The sequence below is a fragment of the Hyperolius riggenbachi genome, chromosome 1, assembly GCF_040937935.1.
Source record: "Hyperolius riggenbachi isolate aHypRig1 chromosome 1, aHypRig1.pri, whole genome shotgun sequence".
NCBI classification, from domain to species: domain Eukaryota; kingdom Metazoa; phylum Chordata; class Amphibia; order Anura; family Hyperoliidae; genus Hyperolius; species Hyperolius riggenbachi.
In genome coordinates this window covers 487197211-487223759 of record NC_090646.1, presented here as the reverse complement: position 1 = coordinate 487223759, position 26549 = coordinate 487197211, and the positions used below count along the sequence as shown (strand labels likewise).

The following is a 26549-nucleotide window of genomic DNA, read 5'->3' as shown; positions in this document are numbered from 1 at the left end:
TGCTTGACTAAGAGCAGAAGTTAGGGCTGGTGCACACCGAGCGGCTTTTTGGGCGTTTTCAGATCCGCTTGCGGCTGCGGATCTGCTTGGTCAATGTATCTCAATGGGGTGGTGCACACCAGAGCGGCAGGCGTTTTGCAGAAACGAAAAATGCCTGGGTGAGGCATTTTTTGGATTTCGGATGCGTTTCTGCCTCAATGTTAAGTATAGGAAAAACGCAAACCGCTCTGAAAAACGCCTGTTCAGAGCGGTTTTGCAGGCGTTTTTGTTACAGAAGCTGTTCAGTAACAGCTTTACTGTAACAATATATGAAATCTACTATACTGAAAACCGCAGCAGCAATCCGCAAAACGCTAGCAAAACGCCTCATAAAAATAAAAAAAAGCGTTTAAAAATCTGCTAGCGTTTTGCGGATCTGCTAGCGGGTTTTGGTGTGCACCAGCCCTTAAAGATGGTCAATGAAATTTCTAATAGTCTAAGATGATGTTAATTTTATGCTAACTGTAGGCAAATGTATGCAGTAGCATTCAATTAGTTTCCAAGGTGCATACATCTGCATAAAATCAGAATTAGTAGCATCCTATTGACCAGTAGTTTGCCTGACCAGAGAATGCGACCTGTCATACAACACTGGTAAATTTTACACAAAGCTAATCTAATCTAATTTTTTTTATCTATTTGAATTCAAGCTGAATATGAACAAAGCCTTTAGTGTGCATATAAAATATTCATTGAATTCTTACTGTCCCTTGCTGTATATACACTGTGGTCCCATGTATTTGTGCATTGTACGAGGCATGCAATACAACTGTGTATTATCTTGCCCTTATTTGCTTTGCATCATATAGTGTCCTTTAACCCCCTTGGCATTATGATTCTTTCTGAATTTTAGGGTCTAAAAGCGGTGCAATTTTTTTGCATTCTTTTAGATCCTAAAACCTAGAAAAAAATCATGCTGCTAAAGAGTTCTGCAACAGCTCAGCTCTCACTCACCTCCCTGGGATCCAGGTGGTACTGTAATCCTTTAGTGAGATTTCCGGCTGTGGTCATGACAACAGATGGCGATCTCACCAAGGGGAATCAGAGCCTCGGAGGAGAGGGAGTAGAATAGCGGCCAACATCAGAATCCCCTGGGGGCTGAGTTAAAACACCCGCTGCACGCATTGCTCTGCACAGACCTCCCAGCAGCTACCACTAGTTCAGCTCGGGGATACCGCTCCTAGTATGTTTTTCCTACCCCAATCTGAACTCGTGATTACCGCTAAGGAGGTTAAAGGAATACCAAGTTAACCAGTGATATGATGAGACAGACATACAAATAACTACTCTTTGTTCTTAACATTCAGATATACAAGTGACAGTTTCTCTTATGTTGGGATAGATAAAAAGGTCAATAGTTCACAGAATTTTAGCTCTGGCATACATCAAAGACTGTGCCATTGAGCAGAGACAATGAAACATAAAAAGCTTAAAGTAGATTTAAATGTAACCACCACTGTGGTGCATCTTAAAAGGTCATTAGTAGAAGTAGGATGATAAATACGATTGTTTATCTCATAGTTTATTTTCACCTCTGGAATTCCTTTAAGCTAGGTACACATGATTAAACTTGGCTGAGGTGGCCATTAAAAACCACCTCGGCCAAGAATCTAGCATGTGTACAGGAGCACCCAGGATTTCACCTAAAGATATAGCAGGCCGAATCTTTAGAGCTGTCCAATGCCTAAATGACCCCCGATGTACTGTTCTTCTTCTCTCCTGTTGTCATTCACGCATCTGTTGGCATCCATGCATCATTCCCCTCCTCCCTCCACAGCAACAGTTGTGTTGCTAGCCCCTAGCATAGTAATGCAACCGTACAGATCTCAGCCCCTAACTGTTGCCTGAGGGCTTCAGTACCGATTCCCTAGGCAACAGTCCTCTTACACTCTTACATGTGTACTAGGGTTAAGGCTTTAAGCTTGTGTGGGTAACATTCTTTCGCCTGTTGTATGTTGGTATTACTCTGGTTACAGACTACTATATTCCATCAGTACAGTATTTGTTTAAAACAAGGCCTTCCATATGACTGAGTTTTACCCTACCACTGTTTCTATTTCATCTGTATGTAAAATATTGATTTGTGTGGCCCCATGCAAGATGCTGATGCTGTAAAAAATATGATTATTATATATAGCTACTCAATATACAACTGATTAGCTACTATACTTCATCAGAAGACTCATACTAATGTAAAGCAGCAAAACCAAAGTATTTTTGTGGAAATAATGTTTCTAGACCCATGTATATTATGTGTTGTTAGACGTACAGATTGCACTTGAAGCTGCAGATCATTTTTCTCTTGTAACAGGGAGACCATCTTCTCTTCCAGTTCCTTGCGCCTGCTATCAGATTTTTCCAGTGCATCCTTCAGTCTATGGAACTCTTCCTTCATATTTGCCATCTCCTTCTCAGTTTCCGCACTCTTAAGCAGGGGTTTGATCTTAAAGTACAGTTTCATCCATGGCCAGTTTTTGACACCCATGAAAGCTCGAATGTTCCACTGAATAACCAGAAGGGCATCTCTGAAGAAATACACAGTGCAAAGTGTTAGAACGGATTCAAGAGTGTTCTCCATGCAACGGATCATTTAAAAGCAAGATAATACATAGCACAGCAATAAATGCATTATTTGTGAACTACAAAAAGACTGTGGCAAAACAAAGGATTTTTTCCCTTTAGAAAGCCTTGTGAGATATGTCATGGATATGGTTTACAAAGATTGGAGAGCATAAGTGACCCAGCAAACAAGGCCAAAAGGTTAGTTAGCTAGCAGCTACATGAGTGATTGACTGGGGGGGTAGCAGCCAGGAAGAGGGGCAGCAGGCGCAGTGGTGGGGAGGGGGGTCGTAACCCCCCTCCTTCACCTGGGTCCCCCCGTCCGCTCTCCCCCTCCAGGTAACTGAGCTGTGTGTGGTCAGGCAGTGGGTGGGGGAGCAATTACTCACCTTTTCCTTCTGGATTCCAGCGTGCATACCACCGCTGGTCACTTCCTGCAAAGCTGCCCACTTGAGCAACATTGCAGGAAGTGACGAGCGGTGGTACGCATCGCTGGAACGCGGAAAGAAGAGGTAATTACTTCCCCTCCTGCTGTCTGACACACACTGCACTCATAGCTGGAGGGGGAGAGTGGACAGGGCGACTGACCCCCCTCCCCACCACTGTGCCAGCTGCCCCCCTTCCTGGCTGCTAACCCCTCCAGGCTACCTGGGGCAATTATACCATCTGTCGGGGAAGGGGGGGCGGCATCTTCACAAGTTTGTCTCAGGCGGCAAAAAGTCTAGAGCCAGCCCTGACCCCAGTCACTCAATGACCAACTGTACCAGGTTTGAGGCTTGGACCATTAACAGTTCAAGAATGGCAGCAATTAAATATTCCATTCCAAATATTCCAATTTTGATTGGCTTTTGTAGGCTTCACCCACTTTTCTGTATATTAATCACAGTCCCCCAGTGACCAACTGTGCAAAGTTTGAGAACCTTACTATTAACAGAGTAAGATGGCTGCAGTTTACATTTTCCCAGTGAAATTCGTTTTTGTCTCTGCCCAATTTTTGGTTATGAGGATAAAAAGTATCCTATATGTTATTCCAGGTAATGTACTATGTGTGTGCCAAATTTCATTTGAATCTGTTCAGCCATTGTTGCATGATTGAGTAACAAACATCCAAACTTTCGCATTTATAATATTAGTGAGATAAATAACATATGTATATAATATCGATTATTTTTTTTATGCATTTCAAAGCAAAGCTCAGTGTCCTGAGAGCGAATACAGGATTCTGTTTTACCTCTGATTATATTGGTTGAAGTTCAGCAGGCATAAGGAGAACTGGAAGTGTAGTTAAGCCCTATGGAGGTTCAGGCAATGTTTGGCTTACTGCCGAAAGTCTGCCATGTATGAGGTTGCTACAACTAGGCTTTCAGCCAATGTACATTAGCGTTATAATATATATATATATATATATATATATATATATATATATATATATATATATATATATATATATATATATATATATATGCAGTGGTGTGAAAAACTATTTGCCCCCTTCCTGATTTCTAATTCTTTTGCATGTTTGTCACACTTAAATGTTTCTGCTCATCAAAAAACGTTAACTACTAGTCAAAGATAACATAATTGAACACAAAATGCAGTTTTAAATGATGGTTTTTATTATTTAGTGAGAAAAAAAAACTCAAAACCTACATGGCCCTGTGTGAAAAAGAAATTGCCCCCTGAACCTAATAACTGGTTGGGCCACCCTTAGCAGCAATAACTGCAATCAAGCGTTTGCGATAACTTGCAACAAGTCTTTTACAGCGCTCTGGAGGAATTTTGGCCCACTCATCTTTGCAGAATTGTAATTCAGCTTTTTTTGAGGGTTTTCTAGCATGAACCACCTTTTTAAGGTCATGCCACAACATCTTAATAGGATTCAGGTCAGGACTTTGACTAGGCCACTCCAAAGTCTTCATTTTGTTTTTCTTCAGCCATTCAGAGGTGGATTTGCTGGTGTGTTTTGGGTCATTGTCCTGCTGCAGCACCCAAGATCGCTTCAGCTTGAGTTGATGAACAGATGGCCAGACATTTTCCTTCAGGATTTTTTGGTAGACAGTAGAATTCATGGTTCCATCTATCACAGCAAGCCTTCCAGGTCCTGAAGCAGCAAACAACCCCAGACCATCACACTACCACCACCATATTTTACTGTTGGTATGATGTTCTTTTGCTGAAATGATGTGTGACTTCTACACCAGATGTAACAGGACACGCACCTTCCAAAAAGTTCAACTTTTGTCTCGTCGGTCCACAAGGTATTTTCCCAAAAGTCTTGGCAATCATTGAGATGTTTTTTAGCAAAATTGAGACGAGCCTTAATGTTCTTTTTGCTTAAAAGTGGTTTGCGCCTTGGATATCTGCCATGCAAGCCGTTTTTGCCCAGTCTCTTTCTTATGGTGGAGTCGTGAACACTGACCTTAATTGAGGCAAGTGAGGCCTGCAGTTCTTTAGATGTTGTCCTGGGGTCTTTTGTGGCCTCTTGGATTTCTCTGCGCTCTTGGGGTAATTTTGGCCGGCCAGACACTCCTGGGAAGGTTCATCACTGTTCCATGTTTTTGCCATTTGTGGATAATGGCTCTCACTGTGGTTCGCTGGAGTCCCAAAGCTTTAGAAATGGCTTTATAACCTTTACCAGACTGATAGATCTCAGTTACAGTACTTTTGTTCTCATTTGTTCCTGAATTTCTTTGGATCTTGGCATGATGTCTAGCTTTTGAGGTGCTTTTGGTCTACTTCTCTGTGTCAGATAGCTCCTATTTAAGTGATTTCTTGATTGAAACAGGTGTGGTAGTAATCAGGCCTGGGGGTGACTACAGAAATTGAACTCAGGTGTGATAAACCACAGTTAAGTTATTTTTTAACAAGGGGGGCAATCACTTTTTCACACAGGGCCATGTAGATTTGGAGTTTGTTTTCTCACTGAATAATAAAAACCATCATTTAAAACTGCATTTTGTGTTCAATTATGTTATCTTTGACTAATAGTTAACGGTTTTTGATGAGCCGAAACATTTAAGTGTGACAAACATGCAAAAGAATAAGAAATCAGGAAGGTTTTCACACCACTGTATATATATATATATATATATATATATATATATATATATATATATATATATATATATATATATATATATATGTGTGCTTTGCAGAAATGACAAACCATTTCAGGACTTTATGTCCTGTTTCACATGCATCTGGTTGTAGTGACCTCATTGCGTATGGATGAGGAAAACTGGGGCCATCATGCAGTTTCATTACCTTCATATGTGTTGCTGAATATTCCAATTATAGGAGGAGCGGAAACATCTGTAAAATAAATACAGTCATTGCACATGAATTCACCTGCGCTCCAAAATCTTCTTAAACTCTCTTCTCATCAGCAGTCCTCGAGATTGTGCTTGGATTCGTGTAATGATCCTAGAGAGACGCTCATCCCTCATTTCTTCCAGGGTACCCAAGAGACCAGCCTTAAAGAACACCTACAAGGAAATAAAAACTATGCTTAGCAACTTTTTTTTTACTTGAAATCAAAGATATACACCTTATAAAAATTATTCTTATTAATGTTTACCTTTGTATGGCCAAATTTATACTGTGTGTGATCTATCTCCAGTGAGCCTAGAAGCTTCTCAGCCCCCTTCCTGCTGTCTATGAACTGCCCTTCAGGTATGGCTGAAGGATTCAGGATGCGGTAGCTGTTGAAAATGACACCTAGTGAATTTTGTATTTTGATGACCCTTTTCACAGAAGGTTCCATATGTCACAGGAGCAAGCTTACCGCTGCCTGAAATCCCCATATAGGATGCGGTTGGGGAATCCCTTTCTACAGATCCTGATACCCTCCAGCACACCATTACAACGAAGCTGGTGCATCACCAAGGGATTGTCCATCTCGCCTGTAAGACATGAGTACGCATTTAACACAGACGCGAAACAGCAACAGCCATTCATGGATGTGTGAAGTTATATATACTGTATATATATATATATATATATATATATATATATATATATATATATATTTATATACTGGGTGCTATCTATGTTTTGAAAGAAGAGAAGAATTGGATTAATCTACCTTGAATAATAATTACCTGGAGATTTTCGTTCATTTGGAATGATACAACGTACAAAATGAGGGTGAGTTGTCCTTAAGTTGGTCATGAGCTTGTTCAAATTTTCCTGTTGAAGCACATTAAATATGTCAAGGCAAGATATCATGTTTTCTTATTGCCTAAAAAATAAATGCACCACTTGAGGCATTCTACTTTTAGACCATTTTCCCACTGCATGGGATACGATCTAGTTTTCAGAATGTGTCCAATTTGACAATGGCTAGGACAATAGTTTTTTCAGTCAAATCATGGTGCTCCCTTTCCCCTGCTTGCATTTAACAAGGCTTTCCAATTGCACCACAATTTAACCAAAAAAGGCAGAACAAGTGCAGATGGGAACGATTGTATCCTCCTCTGTGCATTTTCATTGGCAATGGAAAAAAGACCCAACCTCACAGCACCATATTGTCAGAAAGTACGAATGATTAGATGAAATTCCAACGGTAAAGATAAAAGAATCTAAACAGTGGCCACACAGGTAGACCACAATTAACCCCATTGTTGGTATTTAAAACTACACAAACACATTCAACACAAATAAAAACTATGTGTAGAAAAAGACCATTATCATTCCTCCCTCCCTTTTTTAAAAAAGGAGAAAAGTTAAAATAAAGAGTTAAACATCTTACCCTATGTAGGGCAGATACTGTCTGGAAGGAAGAACCCTTCTTCTTTCCTCCTTTACCTTTTCCACCACTGTCTGTAATGTAAGAATAATAAAAATATTTGAATGTACTGTGGAAGCAAATAGTTTGCCAAGATGTATGTATACTACAAAGCTCCTACCTGAATCAGCACTGGAATAATTGGCAAACAAATTTGCCAGCAGCTTAAGAGCTGACTTCTGGTACAGCCCAACAACAGTCTCATTCAGGGGGTCCTTATTCTTCTCCAACCAGCCCATAATATTATAGTCCACAGTACCAGCATAGTGCATCAGGGCAAAGTGGGCCTCTGGCTTCCCCTTGGCATTCCGTGGCTTCTGGAAGTTGTTGGATTTGCCCAGGTGATTATCATACAGCTTGGCTTTAAAGGTGACATCACTGGCTTTGGGAAACATGCACTCCTCCTCCAGGATGGACATGATACCCATGGGCTGCAGAGGAAGAACAATTGTTAGTAAATATACAGTATGTTCATTTTTTTCTCCTGTGCAGAATTATAAAAAAGTACATTTGTTACATTAGAAGCTATTCAATAAAGATGTTCTAACAGTATGGTTATATGAGTCACATGACATAGTTGATTTCATACAGATAAAACTCCAATACATCTTAACTAATGAAAATAAATAAATGAAAAGCAGCTAATAATGACCATCTATCTACCTACGTACCATCCACCCATCCATCCATCCATCCATCCATCCATCCATCCATCTATCCCTTCATCCACGTCTTGCACATCATTCATCCATGTCTCCATCCACCCAGAATCCCACCCACTCGTCCATCCATCTATCCATCCATCCATGTTTTGTGCACCATCCATCCATGTCTCCATCCATCCATCCATCCATCCATGTTTTGTGCTCCATCCATTCATATCTCCATCCATCCATCCATGTCTTCTGCTCCATCCATCCATCCATCCATGTCTTGTGCTCCATCCATCCATGTCTCCATCCATCCATCCATGTCTTGTGCTCCATCCATCCATGTTTTGTGCTCCATCCATCCATGTCTCCATCCATCCATCCATGTCTTGTGCTCCATCCATCCATCCATGTCTTGTGCTCCATCCATCCATGTCTCCATCCATCCATCCATGTCTTGTGCTCCATCCATCCATGTCTCCATCCATCCATCCATGTCTTCTGCTCCATCCATCTATCCATGTCTCCATCCATCCATCCATGTCTTCTGCTCCATCCATCCATCCATCCATGTCTTGTGCTCCATCCATCCACGTCTCCATCCATCCATCCATCCATCCATGTCTTGTGCTCCATCCATCCATGTTTTGTGCTCCATCCATCCATGTCTCCATCCATCCATCCATGTCTTGTGCTCCATCCATCCATCCATGTCTTGTGCTCCATCCATCCATGTCTCCATCCATCCATCCATGTTTTGTGCTCCATCCATCCATGTCTCCATCCATCCATCCATGTCTTGTGCTCCATCCATCCAGCCATGTCTTGTGCTCCATCCATCCATGTCTCCATCCATCCATCCATGTCTTGTGCTCCATCCATCCATGTCTCCATCCATCCATCCATGGCTTGTGCTCCTTCCATCCATGTCTCCATCCATCCATCCATGTCTTGTGCTCCATCCATCCATGTCTCCATCGATTCATCCATGTCTTCTGCTCCATCCATCCATCCATCTATCCATGTCTTGCGCCTCATCCATCCATGTCTTCATCCATCCATCTGATCATGCTGGGTACACACTATGAGATTTTCTGGTCGATTTACTGTCAGATCGATTATTTCCAACATGTTCGATTTGCTTTCCGATTGTTTTCCAAGGATTTTCCGATCAATTTCCTATTAGAGTGCATGGAAATCGATCGGAAAATGCTCGGAAATCGATCGAAAAGCAAATCGGACATGTTGGAAATAATCGATCTGATAGTAAATCGACCAGAAAATCTCATAGTGTGTACCCAGCATGTCTTGTGCTCCATCCATCCATGTCTTGTGCTCCATCCATCCATGCCTCCATCCACCCATGTCTTGTGCTTCATCCATCCATGCCTCCATCCAACCATGTCTTGTGCTCCATCCATCCATGTCTTGTGTACCATCCATCCATGTCTCCATCCATCCATGTCTTGTGCTCCATCCATCTACCCATCCATCCATCCATCCATGTCTTGTGCTCCATCCATGTCTTGTGCTCCATCCATCCATCCATCCATTTATTGCTGAATACACACGGTGCGTTCCCGCACTCAATTTCCCGCTTGATTCCCGTCGATTCGTTTATTTCAAACAAGTCCGATTTGCATTTCGATGGATCGTTAGGTCGATTTGGCATACTTTACATGCGAATCGACCTAACGATCCATCGAAATGCAAATCGGACATGTTGGAAATAAACGAATGGACGGGAATCGAGCGGGAAATCGAGTGCGGGAACGCACAGTGTGTATTCAGCATATGTCTTGTGCTCCATCCATCCATCCATCCATCCATGTCTTGTGCTCCATCCATCCATGTCTTGTGCTCCATCCATCCATATCTTGTACGAAGGATAGGCTGTGTCCTTCTTGGCCCTGGGGGAAAATATCCTCAACAGAAAATCCCAGAAAGCACATTTTTCAAAATAATAAAGGGTACAGTATTGCTCATTTCATCTACACATGAGCAGTTGCTATCCATTGCTGTGTACTCGTACCTTCTCTATGAGATCGATACAGGCCTGCAGATCCATGCCAAAGTCAATGAACTCCCATTCAATTCCTTCCTTCTTGTACTCTTCTTGTTCCAGCACAAACATGTGATGGTTGAAGAACTGCTGCAGCTTCTCATTAGTGAAGTTAATGCAAAGCTGCTCAAAGCTGTTGAACTGAAGGTAAAAAAATAAAATAAAAAATGTAAGCACAATTAATATACCAGACCTAAGTTTAAAACGTTTTCATAAAAAATCATTCTTTTTGTTATTATAGTGTATTTTTTTTTTACATTCCAAGTATAATTTTGTTGTATATAATATTTGAAATGTTTCCCATTGCTTAGTGCCCCACAGTATCATCTTCACCAACAACCATTGCATCTGTTTTAGTTAACCAAAAATGTTTTCATTCAGCTTAACTTAAAAAAAAAAATAGAGACAGTGCATCGACAATGGTGCCTTTATAGGTCCTTTTTCCAGCAATACTAATAGCTTGGAGCTGCCGGTTCCTACTAATTGGGCTATGGTAGTTAGCCAAACTTCTCTTCATAATTTAAAAAAAAATCACTGTCTACCGACAAGAATTGGAACTTTAAAGGGAAGCTTAAAGAGAGCCTGAGGTGGGTTCAAAAAATGAAATAAAAGAAGGCTACCTGATATGGGGGGCTGAGCGGATCAGGTAGCGCAAAAAACAACGCTCCCCGACGCTTTCACTTTTGTGACCTATAGGTCACGACGCTGCAAGGAGAGACTGTGTGTGTCTCGCAGCGTGCAGGGAGGCGGGGGAGTGGCAGGGGAGAGAGAGCTGTCCAATGGCAGCTCTGGAAACCCTGCAGGAATGCCCGTGGCGAGCGTTTTGAACAGAGAATCCCTCTCCCTGTGTTTACCTCCGAGATAGCAAAAATATTGTTGCTAATCTCGGGGGCGGGGGCTATATCGCAGCGGTGAGGGGGCAGAGAGCGGCGGTGTGAGGACACATAGGCATATCATGAGGCAGAGAACATGCCTCTGTGTCCCATCTGCCCCCATCTTCCCACCTCGGGTTCTCTTTAAGTGACATGTGACATGATGAGATAGACATGTATACATACAGTGCCAGACACACAAATACATATGCTGTGTTGCTTTTCTTCTTTCTCTGCTGGAAAGAATGAATATTTAGCTAGGCAACTGACAGCTTTTCTCCAGTCGGGACCTAGTTGGACTAAAGCGTCCCTCACTGACAAGGAATTACAGCCATAAAATACTTTCCTAGCAGAGGATTTGGGCTTCTGAGAGCATGAGAGAGATAGAAAAGGTCAATAGTTTGTACATTTTAGCACTCTGAGACATGAGACAGACTGTTTAATTGAGCTGACACCAAACAATAAATCTACTTTTTTTGAGTTGTTAAACATAACATAGAATTTTTTTATCTCATCAGTTTATTTTCACTTAAAGAGACCCTGAGCTCCTTTTAAAATCTATATTTGGACTTACCTGGGGCTTCCTCCAGCCCACCATAGCCCGCGAGGTCCCCCGGCGTCCTGCAGGCTCCTCTCCCGGCCCTGCTGGTGAATCTGTTAATCTGCGACTTCAGACTGAAGTTGCCGATGCGTGCTTCCGCTGCACACACTATGCGTCATCACACTGGCTGGCGTGTGAGTCCTGCGCATGCGTGGCTAGTCTTAGAGAACCGTGCATGTGCAGGACTCTCGCGCCGGCGTGATGATGCGTAGTGTGCACGGCGGGGGCATGCATTGGCGAGTCGGCCTGAAGACGCAGATTAACGTAGCCGCCAGCGGGACCGGGAGAGAAGCCAGGAGGATTCCGGGGGACCTCGCAGGCTACGGTGGGCTGGAGGAAGCCCCAGGTAAGTCCAAATATCAATTTTAAGGGGTTCAGGGTCCCTTTAAGTTTCACTTTAAGAAAAAGACTTCACCGGTTTTCCCAAAGTCTTCCAATTACTGATAACATCATATGTAATTGAGAAACTAATAAATTATTGTGCACTGCTATGCCTTTTCCACCACATGATGATATAATACCTACATCAAAGATCTCAAATCCTGCAATGTCCAACACTCCAATAAAGTACTGTCTGGGCTGCTTGGTCTCCAGGGTTTGGTTGATTCTCACCACCATCCACAAGAACATCTTTTCATACACGGACTTGCCCAGGGCACCGATGGAATAGTTTACCTAAATAGTGAAAACTAAGATATTAGCATTACTCTTAAAGGACAATTGTAACAAGAGGAGGTTGCGATATTTATTTCCTTTTTAAATAATACCAGTTGCCTGGCTGTACTGCTGATCTATTTGGCTGCAGTTGTGACTGAATAACACCAGAAACAAGCATGCAGCTAGTCTTGTCAGATCTGACAATAATGTCAGAAACACCTGATATGCTGCATGCTTGTTTACGGTCTATGACTAAAAGTATTATAGCCAGGGGATCAGCAGGATAGCCAGGCAACTAGTATTGCTTAAAGAGACACTGAAGCGGAAAAAAATATATGATATAATGAATTGGTTGTGTAGTATGAATGAATAGCATGCGCAGTAGAGCCCGGAGGACGTCCGATGACGTCAGCGCGCCGGCGTGGGACGCAGAAGTTCCGGGCCTTGGAGCGCAGAAGAGCCCGACCTGGCAGCCGGCCTGGCCAGGTCGGGTCGGCCACCGGGAGCCTGCGGAGCGGCGGCGAGGGCACCTCCTGCCTGCCACGGGCTGGAGGAAGCCCCAGGTAAGTGGAAATTGATTTTTATTTTTTACCCACCCTCCCTGAACCTTTCCTTTAATGTTTTATTTCTTAGCTGTACTACACATACAAATCATAATATCATAATTTTGTTTTCGCTTCAGTGTCTCTTTAAAAGGAAATAAATATGGCAGCCTCCATATCACTCTTGTTACAGTTGTCCTTTAAAGTGAAACTTCACTAAATATAACATAATGAATTCAAATGCTTATTTTTTACAAAAGCCCTTTATAAATGATTTAGTCAGTGTTTGCACAATGTACTGTAAAATCTTTCCTCTCCATGATGTACATTCTTACATTTATCACAGGTGGCGTCATCTTTAGTGATGGCAAGGAGCATCACTGCGGAATGTTAGTTTGTCAGGTGTCCCAAAGAAAGCAGGAACAACACCTGGGGCTATATGCAATTCACTTTTTCTCCTGAGTTTTCTCCTAGAAGATAATTTTTCAACCTCTTTTTAAAATAACTTTTCAGCACTTTGCAATTAAAAAAGTACCAGAAAGTTAATAGAAAAGTACTATCAAAATGATTTTTCATATTTTCTTGCTTGCTGGTGGTATAAAAGGTATTGTATTCACAAGTTTTGAAAATATCTCCCAGGAGAAAACTCAGGAAAAAAAGTCATGATATTTTTAAACTTGTCAATAAAATGCCTTTTAATCTACCAGAGAGCAATAAAATACTCCAAATAATTTTGATAGTACATTTTCACTCACGTTTTGGTACTTTTTTTAGTTCAAAAGTGCTGGAAAATTATTTTATATTAAAGATGAAAAATGATCTCCTAGGAGAAAACTCAGGAGAAAAAGCGAATTGCAGATGGACCCTGGTCTCCAAGAATGGGAGAAGAAGGCTGCATAATACAGCCTAAGCTAAACATCACTGGGAGGGTGAGGCTACATACAGCAATATACAGTGGGATGCGAAAGTTTGGGCAACCTTGGTAATCGTCATGATTTTCTTGAATAATCGTTGGTTGTTACGATAAATAATGTCAGTTAAATATATTATATAGGAGACACACACATATTTGAGAAGTGAAATTAAGTTTATTGGATTTACAAAAATTGTGCAATAATTGTTTAAACAAAATTAGGCAGGTGCATAAATTTGGGCACCACAAAAAAGAAATGAAATTAATATTTAGTAGATCCTCCTTTTGCAGAAATTACAGCATCTAAATGCTTCCTGTAGGTTCCAATGAAAGTGTGGATTCTGGTTGAAGGTATTTTGGACCATTCCTCTTTACAAAACATCTCTAGTTTATTCAGGTTTGGTGGCTTCTAAGCATGGACAGCTCTCTTTAACTCACACCACAGATATTCAATTATATTCAGGTCTGGGTACTGAAATGGCCATTCCAGTACGTTGTACTTGTTCCTCTGCATGAATGCCTTAGTGGATTTTGAGCAGTTTTTATGGTCGTTGTTTTGTTGAAAGATCCAGCCCCGGCACAGCTTCAACTTTGTCACTGATTCCTGGACATTGGTCTGCAGAATCTGCTGATACTGAGTGGAATCCATGCGTCCCTCAACTTTGACAAGATTCCCAGTCCCTGCACTGGCCACACAACCCCACAGCATGATGGAACCACCAACATATTTTACTGTAGGTAGAAGGTGTTTTTCTTGCAATGCTGTGTTCTTTTTCCTCCATGCATAATGCCCCTTGTTATGCCCAAATAACTCAATTTTAGTTTCATCACTCCACAGCACCTTATTCTAAAATGAAGCTAGCTTGTCCAAATGTGCTTTAGCATACCTCAAGCTGTTCTGTTTGTGCTGTGGGTGGAGAAAAGGCTTCCTCTCACATACAGCATCTCCATGTGTAAAATGCACCGAATGGTTGAACGATGCACAGTGACTCCATCTGCAGCAAGATGATGTTGTAGGTCTTTGGTGCTGGTCTGTGGGTTGACTGTGTCTGTTCTCACCATTCGTCACTTCTGTCTATCCGAGATTTTTCTTGGTCTGCCACTTCGATTCTTAATTTGAACTGAGCCTGTGGTCTTCCATTTCCTCAATATGTTCCTAACTGTGGAAGCAGATAGCTGAAGTCTCTGAGACAGCTTTCTGTATCCTTCCCCTAAACCATGATGGTGAATAATCTTTGTCTTCAGGTCATTTGAGAGTCGTTTTGAGACCCCCAGGTTGCTACACCTCAGAGAAAATTAAAAGAGGAGGGAAACTTTCAATTGACCCCCCTTAAATACTCTTTCTCATAATTGGATTCACCTGTATATGTAGGTCAGCGGTCACTGAGCTTACCAAGCCAATTTGTGTTCCAATAATTAGTTCTAAAGGTTTTGGAATCAATAAAATCACAACAGTGCCCACATTTATGCATCTGCCTAATTTTATTTAAACAATTATTGCACACTTTCTGTAACTCCAATAAACTTCATTTCCCTTCTCAAATATCACTGTGTGTGTCTCCTATATGATATATTTAACTGACATTTTTTATCATAACAACCAAAGATTTATACAGAAAAATCATGACTATTAACAAGGTTGCCCAAACTTTTGCATTCCCACTGTATATAGTACATATAGGAAGTGTTTCTGATGCTGAAACCAAAGTCTACTACAAAAATATATAATTAACATTAAAGGGGTACTGTAGGGGGGTCGGGGAAAATGAGTTGAACTTACCCGGGGCTTCTAATGGTCCCCCGCAGACATCTTGTGCCCCCGCAGCAACTCACCGATGCTCTGGCCCCGCCTCCGGTTCACTTCTGGAATTTCAGACTTTAAAGTCGGAAAACCACTGTGCCTGCACAGCGATGCCCTCCCTCCCGCTGATGTCACCAGGAACATACTGCGCAGGCCCAGTATGGTCTGTGTCTGCACAGTACGCTCCTGGTGACATCAGCGGGATTGAGGACATGGCAACACAGGTGCAGTGGTTTTCAGACTTTAAACTCTGAAATTCCAGAAGTGAACCGGAGGCGGGGCCGGAGCATCGGTGAGTGGCTGCGCAGGCACAGGATGGCTGCGGGGGACCATTAGAAGCACCGGGTAAGTTCAACTCATTTTCCCCCGACCCCCTACAGTATCCCTTTAACCTCCTTAGCGGTAACCCCGTGTGTGACACGGGGTAAGCCGCCGGAGGGTGCCGCTCAGGCCCTGCTGGGCCGATTTACTTAATTTTTTTTTTGCTGGACGCAGCTAGCACTTTGCTAGCTGCGCCAGCACCCCGATCGCCGCCGCCGCTATCCGGTGCGGCGCGCGGCCCCCCCCCAGACCCCGAGCGCTGCCTGGCCAATCAGTGCCAGGCAGCGCCGAGGGGTGGATCGGGTCTCCCAATGACGTCCCGACGTCGCTGACGTCGGTGACGTCATTCCGCCCCGTCGCCATGGCGACGGGGGAAGCCCTCCAGGAAATCCCGTTCTTTGAACGGGATTTCCTGATCGCCTATCGCCGGAGGCGATCGGCGGGGCTGGGGGGATGCCGCTGAGCAGCGGCTATCATGTAGCGAGCCCTCGGCTCGCTACATGATTTAAAAAAAAAATAATTTAAAAAAAACTGCTGCGCTGCCCCCTGGCGGTATTTTTCATACCGCCAAGGGGGTTAAATGACTATTATTCTTCATTTATAAAGTGCCATCCTGTTACGCAGCATTGGGCGTCAGTAAGGGATGTAGATTACAACTAAAATATAATGAAAGAGAGGAAGAAGACCCAGTCCCATCAGACTTGCCATGTAAATAAAATTGTCCTCACCTGCTGGACACTCTGTCCCTTGGTGACATACTCATTCCCAACCTTGACTCTGGGGTGACACAAACCCTTCAGAAGGTCGGCAGAGTTCAGGCCCATAAGGTAGGCAGATTTGTCAGCCTCTGTAAAGTCAACATATGCTATATTATAGAAGCTGCGGTGTGCTCATCAAATGTGTACAAAGGCCATGTTTCTGTAATTTCAAATTATTCTTGTAAATTGATTAGAATTAGGTTAGAAAACAATGATTATTGAAAAAGTATACCAAAGTCTTTTTTCAAAACATGCATGGACAAACATATCAAAAACAATAGAGGCACTGTTCCAGTAGCTGCAATCCGCTTCAAAAAGCGAATCGCTACTGTTTTGCCGATTGCAATGAGCACCATGATAACATGTAAATTGTGGTGCTCATTTTCACGAACACAATTCTTTTTTTGCCTGAACGCAATTGCTGGCCTGTGCAAATCTCGGCTGTACAGTGCAATCGCTACAAGTGGGAAAAGCAGTTTGTGCAATTGGAAACACAACGAGATTACGCTTGCGATCGCACTTTGCTAGTGGAAAGGCCAGGGGCCCTAATGAATTACTCCTGTAGGCTGGCTGAAGAACTCTAATTAACTTCCAAACTGAATCTATCTTTACTGAATACAGAGTTTGGCAATGCTGTAATCCACTAAGAACAGTTATCTTGCTAATCAGCAATTTAATCTATTAGTCTAGGAGCTAATCCATTATTGTCTGATATTTAGGACTGATCCATTATTCTACTAAACGTACAGGTTATAACACAACTTCGTATAAATGTATTGACTATATCTCTCATAAATATTCAGGACAGTGGCCACAACCTTGAATATGCATCAACTAGAAATTATGTAATGCTTAAGCAACAGCAACAACAAATCATTTGTAAAGCACTTGTTTCCCATAGGACTGAAAACGTATAAGCTTATCTCAGTTGAGTACATAATTGCAGTTTATGATGTGTCACAGAGGAAACAGATATGATCATAAACATCATTCTTTTCAGTTTTGATTTAAATGCCTCCAAGGTTGAAGCTGTCTTGATTGAGTGTGGCAAGGCATTCCAAAGGGTAGGGGGAGCATGACAGAAGACTTTGGCTCCCAAGGTTTTTAGTTGGACTCTAGGAATAGTCAAGTTATTAGATCCTGTTAACCTGAGGTTCTGGGAGGTGTGACCCAGCAACAGGTATCTGGGTCCTAGGTTGTGTAGAGATTTGAATGTTAGCATGCCAGTTTTGAAGAGGATTCTCCATATTATGGGTAGCCGGTGGAGTGAACAAAGGATTGGTGCAATGTGGCGATGGCAGGGTTGGCTTGTTAACCACTTGAGAACTGCATTGTTAAACCCCCCTAAAGACCAGGCCATTTTTCATTCATTGGCCACTGCAGCTTTAAGGCAAAGCTGCAGGGCTGCACAACACAGCACACAAGTGATTCCCCCCCCCCCCTTTTCTCCCCACCAACAGAGCTCTCTGTTGGTGCGGTCTGAATGCCCCCAGATGTTTATTTGTTTATTTATGTTTATTTTTGTGTTTTTTTTAAATAAAAAATGTGTTTTTTTTAAACAATTGTACGCCCCCCTCCCCCCGCCAGCCAATCCCCGTGATCAGCTGTCAAAGGCTTCAGCCTATGACAGACGATCACCTCTGTGCCTCTGGAGGGGACAGCAGTGTCACACGGCTGTCCCCAGTACAGTGCTGTACACCCTAATTAGACAGCAGTTTCGCCGTCTAACAGTCTCCGAACGGCGATCGCTCAGCTCCGCCTACCAAGCAGGAGATGCGCACACAGACTGCGCGCATTCTCCTGCAAACTGAAGCCCCAGGACTTTACACCGCTCGGCGTTAGGTGGTCCTGGGGCTGCTGCCGCGGCCACTCCCTCCAAGTAGTTAAAAGGCTTGTGGCCACATTCTGTACTAGCTGCAGGTGGTATAGGTCTTTATTTGGAAGGCCTGCATAGAGGGCATTACAATAGCCCAGCTGTGAATTGATGAACATGTAAACTAGAGTTGAAAGGTCCTATGAAGGAATGAAGTGCTGAAATTTGATTTCTTAAGTCCTTTCAGACAAAACAATTTTATTTACCGTAATATGTTTGTCTATACATATTTATAAATAAACCATAGTATACTAGTACAAAGGAAGTACTTTTTCCTTGTTTGTTACTATTCTTGTAATCTGATGGAATCCAGAGAGCAGATATACTATAGTTGGGGAACAGTGGGGGACATCTGTCACCCAGCAATGTCGGCTGGATTTTTTAAAAACGGTCTGTAATTGGCTGGGAAGAATGTGTATCCCTCTCCTGGGTCAAATATATTGACTATATCGTGGATTCTTAAAAGTTAATACATTAGATTTGTACGACTATAATTTATATGCACGTACCCTTTTTTCAGATTCATATTTTTCTATTCTACAAGTTCAATTTGAAACATGTTACTAATTTTTTTTTTTACTTTGATTTTTATTGGATATAATGACATGATCTAGTACAAAAATCGGTAAAAACGCTTGTACATTTTCACAAGTAACTGATCATTTTAATATTGCTAATACAATTTATAGTGAAGTTTGAACGGAAAAGCATGTTCTGTTTTCATATTTTAATTTTCTATATATAATTAGTAAGAACATATAGGTAACAACAATAACATTTCTATAGCGCTTTTCTCCCATAGGACTCAAAGCGCTTAGGCTCTCTCAGATTCAGTTATTGGTAGTAGGATGAAGTATTAACTCAAAATTATATTTCTGCAAATGCCAAACTGTGGGTTTACAGTCTGGATTTAAACACGTCCAGAGATGGAGCTGTCCTGATCTGCTGAGGTAAGGAGTTCCATAATCTAGGAGCATCATGACAGAAGGCTCTGGGACCAAAGGTTTCCAAGTGGACTCTGGGAATGACTAGATTATTAGAACTTCTGGATCTGAGATTGCAGGGATTGCTAAACAGCTGTAACATTTCTTTCATGTATCCAGAGCCCAGATTATATAGTGATAATAATTGTAGGAAACCTGAATTAATTGACTGTGGTATGTACAAATGCAGCTGCAAAGCCAATAGTTTTCTAACATTTCAGTAGCCCCACGGATAATTCAGGGTTGCAATTGCAAACTTTTGCCACCTAATGGCAGGCAGTTCCTAAAAAATCTCCTCTACTGAAGGTCGCAGAAGCAGTATAGACAAAGCATGGCGGTCTACCTCTAGAAAACTTCACCTTACAACAGCTTTCCTGCAGGGCATTTACTTAATACTGCTTGAAGTGTAAAGGGTCCTAATCTTACCCTCTGTGCCATCTGGTTCTGCTTGTTCCTCCCTTTGCTTCTGCTTAAATCTCATATTTCCATAATGCATGATGGCTCCTGTCAACTTGTACACACCAGCTTTTTCCTCAGCAGTGAAACCCAGAACATCAAAGGCATTCTGTATGAGAGAGGAATTGTAGACAGAATAGTTACATAGTTATTTGGGTTGGAAAAAGTCATCTGTCCATTGAGTTCAACCAGAAAATATAATAAGGTTAATTTAACTAGAATCCAACAGTGTGTGTTATAAAATAAAGACTAAACATTTCATTGGGCAAGGTCCGTACTATGCCAGAGCAGATCCGATGTACGATCTGCTATGTCTATCCTCGTGTTTTTTATCGTTTTGTGTGTGATGACAATGGATGGCAAGGGAGGATTGGGGGTGGATTTTTGATAGTTTTGTTCATTTTCCATTACAAGCACTAGTGACAATGAATGGAGTCTGTCTCTATGATACGTTGAACACGGACATATCTGAATGGATCCTGTAGATAGCATAGAATTAATCAACATGTCCGTTTATCTACTTCACACAGTTCTGGATGTCCAGTGTAAACCTAGCCTAAAGAAAGGCAAATGAGGAACCTAAGACAACTTTACAAAACATAAAGGGGAATGTATTATAAAAGTTTCAAATGTGTTACAAGCTGCTTCACAAATACATATGTACTATATTCTCTATTGCTCTAGAGGTCTATAAAGACATATGTAGGTAAGTGACTGAGCAAGCACAATGACCATGGTCAGGGCAGACTGCACCCAACAGCAAATTAAAGGATCACTGCTGTGAAAAGTTATAATATTTAAAATACATGTGTACACATATTTATAACAAATACCTTACTTAGGTGAAGAGTGGTAAGCAGGAACCAGGTTACAGAATTTCAAATCACATTCAGGCTAGGGGCCCACTAGAGTGCTTTCAGTTGTGTATTGAGACTGGCAAAAAGCACTATGCTGAAGCATGTCTATGGAGAGGGACCCACACCTGCGATTGCAATTTAGCAGAATTGAAACTCCAGTACAAGAGAAAGGAGTGCTGCAAAATCACTTTTGAATCGCTTATCAAAAGCAATTTTTCATCAGCTTTGTGGCCAATTCTGCTGTTTATATAAAGTTCAAAATACTTACCGGGCCTCCCGAGGTTAATGGGGCTTCCGGAGCGTAGCCCCTCCCCCCTAGCACAAGAGGTGGTCTGCGCTTCTCTAATTTGAGATAGAGACGCACCTATGACCTGTTGGGCTAGTGGGCAGGGCAACGCACCAGAAGATGGCAAAAATGAGCCTCGGGGGCCCGGTAAGTATTTTAAACTTCATTACTACAGGATAAAACAACCACAACAAAAAATGAAAATCAGAAGCGCATGCGCAGGACTCTCAAACCGTCGGCATGATGACGCACAGCGGCTGGTGTGATGACATGTAACATGGCGGGGACTCGTACTGGCGACTTCAGACGGAAGTCACTAATTAACGGAGCTGCTAGAGGGACTGGGAGAAGAGCTAGGAGGACGCCGGATTATCTCGTGGCCTACGGTGGGCTGGAGGAAGCCCCAGGTAAGTACAGATTGTGTTTTTTCAAGCTGCTCAGTATCCCTTTAAGTATTAGTTTGTGCATTTTTAGATAAAAAATAATATCACTTCAGTTTCAGCTTATGCTCTCACATCTGTTGCCATGAGTTCATCGGAATCATCTATGGAAGCGACTGTTACTTCCCCTTGGGAGATGTAGGCATAGTCGTATGGATTGTTGGTAACCAGAAGCATATCTGTCATCAAAGACAAAAAGGGAATTTTGGTAGTAACTTAATAAACATGAATCAACTGCTTTATTGAGGCAATTACAGATGAAAAAGTTTTGTGTAGACAGGTCCTAAAAGACTATGTTGCTCTTTAGAGTATGGACCAAAGTAAAACTCACCTAGAAGCTCTGGTTTCTTATTGGATAATATCTGGTAGAAGATATGGTAATTCCTCTCAGCCTTTAGCTGGAAGATGACTCGAGACTTCTCCAGCAGATCTGAACGCAAGAAAGGGTGATAGCAGTAAAAGAAAGTCATCAGTTTATCACTAAAAGGAATGAACAATGTCGACTCCTGAGGGCATTATGGAGTGTCTCACGGTAAGGGATTTATTAAGTCATAAGTCTTTATCATATGGTGTTGTGTGTCAGCTCACCTTTCAAATATATACTGTGTGTATCTATTCCCCAATGATAAATCATTTTTTCAGGTCAGACTTCTGAAATAATTCTGATAGGGCTAGAGCATACTTACATGTTTCTATGTCTGCAGAAGCCAGCTTCCCAGATGCACCAAAGTGGATTCGGATGAATTTTCCCTATATAAAGTAAAGGGTGATTTACTTATTGTATTTATAAAGCTCCAACATATTACACAGTGCTGAACATTAACCCATTCAGGTTCCGTCGTTTTCACGTGAGAAATGTTCACCTCCCATTCATTCGCCTATAACTTTATCACTACTTATCACAATGCACTGATCTATATCTTGTTTTTTTCGCCGCCAATTAGGCTTTCTTTGGGGGGTACATTTTGCTAAGAGCCACTTTACTGTAAATGCATTTTAACAGGAAGAATAAGAAAAAAAATGAAAAATTCATTATTTCTCAGTTTTCAGCCATTATAGTTTTAAAATAATACATGCCTCCATAATTAAAACTCACGTATTGTATTTGCCCATATGTCCCAGTTATTACACCGTTAAAATTATGTCCCTATCACAATGTATGGCGACAATATTTTATTTGGAAATAAAGGTGCATTTTTTCCATTTTGCATCTATCACTATTTACAAGTTTAAAATAAAAAAAAATATAGAAATATTTCATCTTTACATTGATATTTAAAAAGTTTAGACCCTTAGGTAAATATTTACATGTTTTTTTTTTATTGTAATGTTTTTGTTTTTTATAGTAAACATTTTATTTGGGTACTTTTGGGAGGGTGGGAGGTAAACAATAGATTTATAATGTAAATGTGTGTTAATTCTTTTTTTTTTTTTTCTTCAGGTGTAGTATTACTTTTTGGCCACAAGATTCAAGATTTTTGGCTCACAAAACATGAGTTTGTTTACATGACGTCACTCTAAGCGTAGCACGCGCTTAGAGTGACACATCGGGAAGGAGACAGCCAGAAAAAGCACAGCTTCCGAGAGAAGCTGTCGCTTTTTCAGCGGGGGAGAGGAATCAGTGATCGGGCTCCATAGCCCGATACATTGATTCCTTGGCTACCGAATCCGCGGCTGGGAGTGCGCGTGCACGCGCACGATCGGCTGCGGGAGCGCGCGGTAGCGCGCATGGTTCCTGGACGTAGAAACTACGTCCAGGAACCAAAATAGGTTGATTTAGGTTACAGACAATATTTAGGGGTGACATACAGCAATATGACAATACAGGAATACAAGAAAACCAGATCACGCAGCACAGTATGAGTACAAGGTAATGCTTAGTCACTGGAGGGGAGCATGGAGATTAGGTAAGTCGAGTTCACTTAAGAGTTCACTCAGATCCATAGGATGGGTGTACAGTAATGGAGGTGCAAGAACAGGTAGAAAACATAAGGAGGAGGACCCTGCCCGAAGGCTTACAATCTAGAGGGTGATAAGAAACAAAGCAGAGAGATAGTGATCAGGAGAAAGAAACATTTTGCAGACTAAAGGGGCACATACACTCAGCCGATTTTCTGGCCGACCGATCGATCCCGATCGATCGCAAATTGGTTGGCCAATCGACCGATCGATGGCCGATTTCGATCGATTTCGATGGATTTTCATCGAACTGGCAGGGTGGAAAATTTAGGTCGATCTGATGAGATTGCTTATCAGTTTGCATTGGCCTTAATGGAAATCTGATGGCAAAAAAATGCCATCAGATCGAATTTCAATAGATTTCAAACTGAAATCTATTGGAATTCTATTCTGGTAAAAAAATGTTCTAAAAACGCATCAGATAGATCATCAGATGCATTTCTTATCTATCTGCTGCCGATCTGACGCGTGTATGAGCACCTATACTGTAGGTCAGCAGGTAAGGGAACAGGAGCATAATCAGTGGCACAGCAATAGGGGTTGCAAAGGTAGTGGCCGCATCTGGGCCCTTGGGTCAGAGGGGCACTGAGGGGCCCTCCCTCAAGCACAATATTAGCTCTCTATTGGCCCTGTGCTGGTAATAATCACTTCTATAGATGCTTTGAATAGCAGTAATCATTAACATAGTGTAATGGTTAAGGGCTCTGTCTCTGACATGGGAGACCTGGGTTCAAATATCGGCTCTCCCTGTTCTGTAAGCCAGCACCTATTCAGTAAGGAGCTCTTTGGGCAACACTCCCTAACACTGCTACTGCCTACCGAGTGCACTCAAGTGGCTGCCTCGCAAGCACTTTGAGTCAGACAGGAGAAAAGTGCTATACAAAAAAAGGAATTACTTGCACCTCTGACACTGTGGAAATCCTTGGCAGGTTTTGGTGCGCCATATCAATTGTTATGTATATAGTGCTTGGGGGGCCCCATGTAAAACTTGCACCGGGGCCCATAGCTTCTTAGCTATGCCACTGAGCATAATTATTGTCCCCACTGCTCCTGCAGCCGCGGGGTGCCCCATAAGTGGGGTTGGAGGGCATTGGAAGAGACTGTTATGTAAATTGATGGGGTGTGAAGATTGTGGCAGCTGCACCGATTCTATTTCCTTTCCCCCTCCCCCTGCTGCAGTCAATAGACATTTGCTGCTGAGGCCCTTATTCCATTAACTTTTCTCCTGAGTTTTCTCACAGGAGATTATTTCACACCTAGATAAAATACCTTTGAACCACAGAAAGCAAGCAAACTCTTGGGGCTTGATTCACTAAAGCACGCAAAGTGTTAGCACGCCAGTGAAGAGCCACTTTGCACGTGCTAACTAGGGTGCTAAGGAGTTTGCACGTGCTAACTACGGTGCTAAGTAGTTTGCACATACTAACTATGGTGCTAAGTAGTTTGCACATGCTAACTACGGTGCTAAGTAGTTTGCACGTGCTAACTACTTAGCACTCTAGTTTGCACGTGCAACGCTTTAGGCGTGATAACTGAGATATCACGCTCTTGTGAATCAAGCCCTTGATGTCAAAGTTTTATCTGTGGTAAATTAATTAGAAGGGATGGTCAATGAGATGCAAATAATTCCAAGTTGATGCAAATTGTATGATAATGTTATGCATGGACCAAACCAGTCCAGCCACTGCAGCATTTCATTGGTCCATTTTTAAGCCTCATACATTTTCATACATTTTGCATAAACATTTGTATTAACTTGAAAATGCATTTGCATCACATTGAGATGACCTATTTGAGCCTTAAATTGACTAAAAATTTTCTTTCCAAATTTGAGGAAGATTCGTTTGCTTGGGATTCATCACTCCACTCCTGGACTGGACGTATCAATATTATTAAAATGAATATAATGCCTCATCTCCTTTATCCATTGCAAACTGGAAAAAAGTGACTTCGCTGTGGATCAAGTGTATCTGGAAGGGTCGCAGACTACGCACCAGTCTGCTATATAAAGAGGAAGGTAGGTTAGCTTTGACTCATCTTACTCGAGTGAAAGCCTGGCTTCTTATGTCCAAGCAATGGATCCTATAGGAAAACAAATTATCTTGTGGATTTTTTGAGATTCTGCAATTAAAGTGACACTGAAGCGAAAAATACTTATGCTATATATAATAAATTGTATGTGTAGTACAGATAATTAATAGAACATAAATAGCAAAGAAAGAGTCTCATATTTTTATTTTCAGGTATATAGTTTTTGTTTTTTTTAATAACATTCCGTCACTCTCTAATACTTTCAGTTTACAAAATTACACTCTGCATTAACTTTGAAATAACGCAAAACTATTGACTCTCTGAAGTTCTCTGCAGTAAAATCTTATCTGAAGTTGTCTTTCATTGTTTCTTTGATATTTAAGTGCTGCAGAAAATAGCAATTCTCTCTGACTAAATTAGTTGAGAACTCAGAGAAGCTCGTTTGCATAGATAACAAGTGAAGTTTCTTAACTCTTCCTGTACTGAAAACAATATGAGACTCATATCTCTGCTACTAATGTTCTATTTCTTACCTGTACTACACATACAATTCATTATATCATATGTTTATTTTCACTTCAGATTCCCTCTAACTAAAACTGGAGTGGTGCCCTCAACTTCCTAAGTGTATGCAAGTAACACTCTGACTGTGGTGTACTTTATCCTCCCATCATAGGGTATCTACCTGTCTAGGCCCATTTACACCAGTTTTCTTCCAGGTACCTCATATAGCTTTGATTGTCATCAGAAACGGTGTGAGAAAGTGTTTAATTCCGATCTCCTGCCTAATGCCCAAATTCCCACCAGAGTCCAAGGGGTGTGTAATGGTCAATAAAACAATGAATGAAATGTGCCAAGAATAAATAAAAATGAGCAATTTTAGCTGATGGAATGTGCTGGAGCAAAACTTACAAATCGGGAAGAGTTGTCATTACGAAGTGTTTTGGCATTTCCAAAAGCTTCCAGCGCAGGGTTAGCCTGGATGATTTGATCCTCCAGAGTTCCCTAATAAAGAATGAATACAAGGAATGGAATCAAAACTTCATTTAATACATATGCACCCTCTAACGTACTTATCATTTGTATGTACATGTGATAGCTGT

General features: G+C 41.7%; 1 protein-coding gene and 1 long non-coding RNA gene across 2 annotated transcripts in view; one reads left to right on the top strand and one right to left on the bottom strand.

Moving 5' to 3' along the window:
* Nucleotides 1-26549, bottom strand: part of LOC137522254 (myosin-6) — a 50047-nt gene that overhangs the window by 11452 nt on the left and 12046 nt on the right. The window contains exons 8-22 of the mRNA XM_068242285.1: nt 26359-26451; nt 22143-22206; nt 21788-21886; nt 21532-21635; nt 19844-19982; nt 16532-16650; nt 12095-12244; nt 10067-10237; nt 7506-7815; nt 7349-7419; nt 6699-6786; nt 6383-6500; nt 6176-6299; nt 5947-6083; nt 2309-2564 (exon numbers count right to left, since the gene is read on the bottom strand). Of these exons, the coding sequence (XP_068098386.1) occupies nt 2309-2564; nt 5947-6083; nt 6176-6299; nt 6383-6500; nt 6699-6786; nt 7349-7419; nt 7506-7815; nt 10067-10237; nt 12095-12244; nt 16532-16650; nt 19844-19982; nt 21532-21635; nt 21788-21886; nt 22143-22206; nt 26359-26451 (2043 nt within the window). The remainder of the gene's footprint in view (nt 1-2308; nt 2565-5946; nt 6084-6175; nt 6300-6382; nt 6501-6698; nt 6787-7348; nt 7420-7505; nt 7816-10066; nt 10238-12094; nt 12245-16531; nt 16651-19843; nt 19983-21531; nt 21636-21787; nt 21887-22142; nt 22207-26358; nt 26452-26549) is intronic.
* Nucleotides 1905-6180, top strand: LOC137522262 (uncharacterized). Its single transcript, XR_011022265.1, has 3 exons — nt 1905-1965; nt 2372-2799; nt 5985-6180. It is a non-coding gene; the product is annotated as an uncharacterized lncRNA (long non-coding RNA).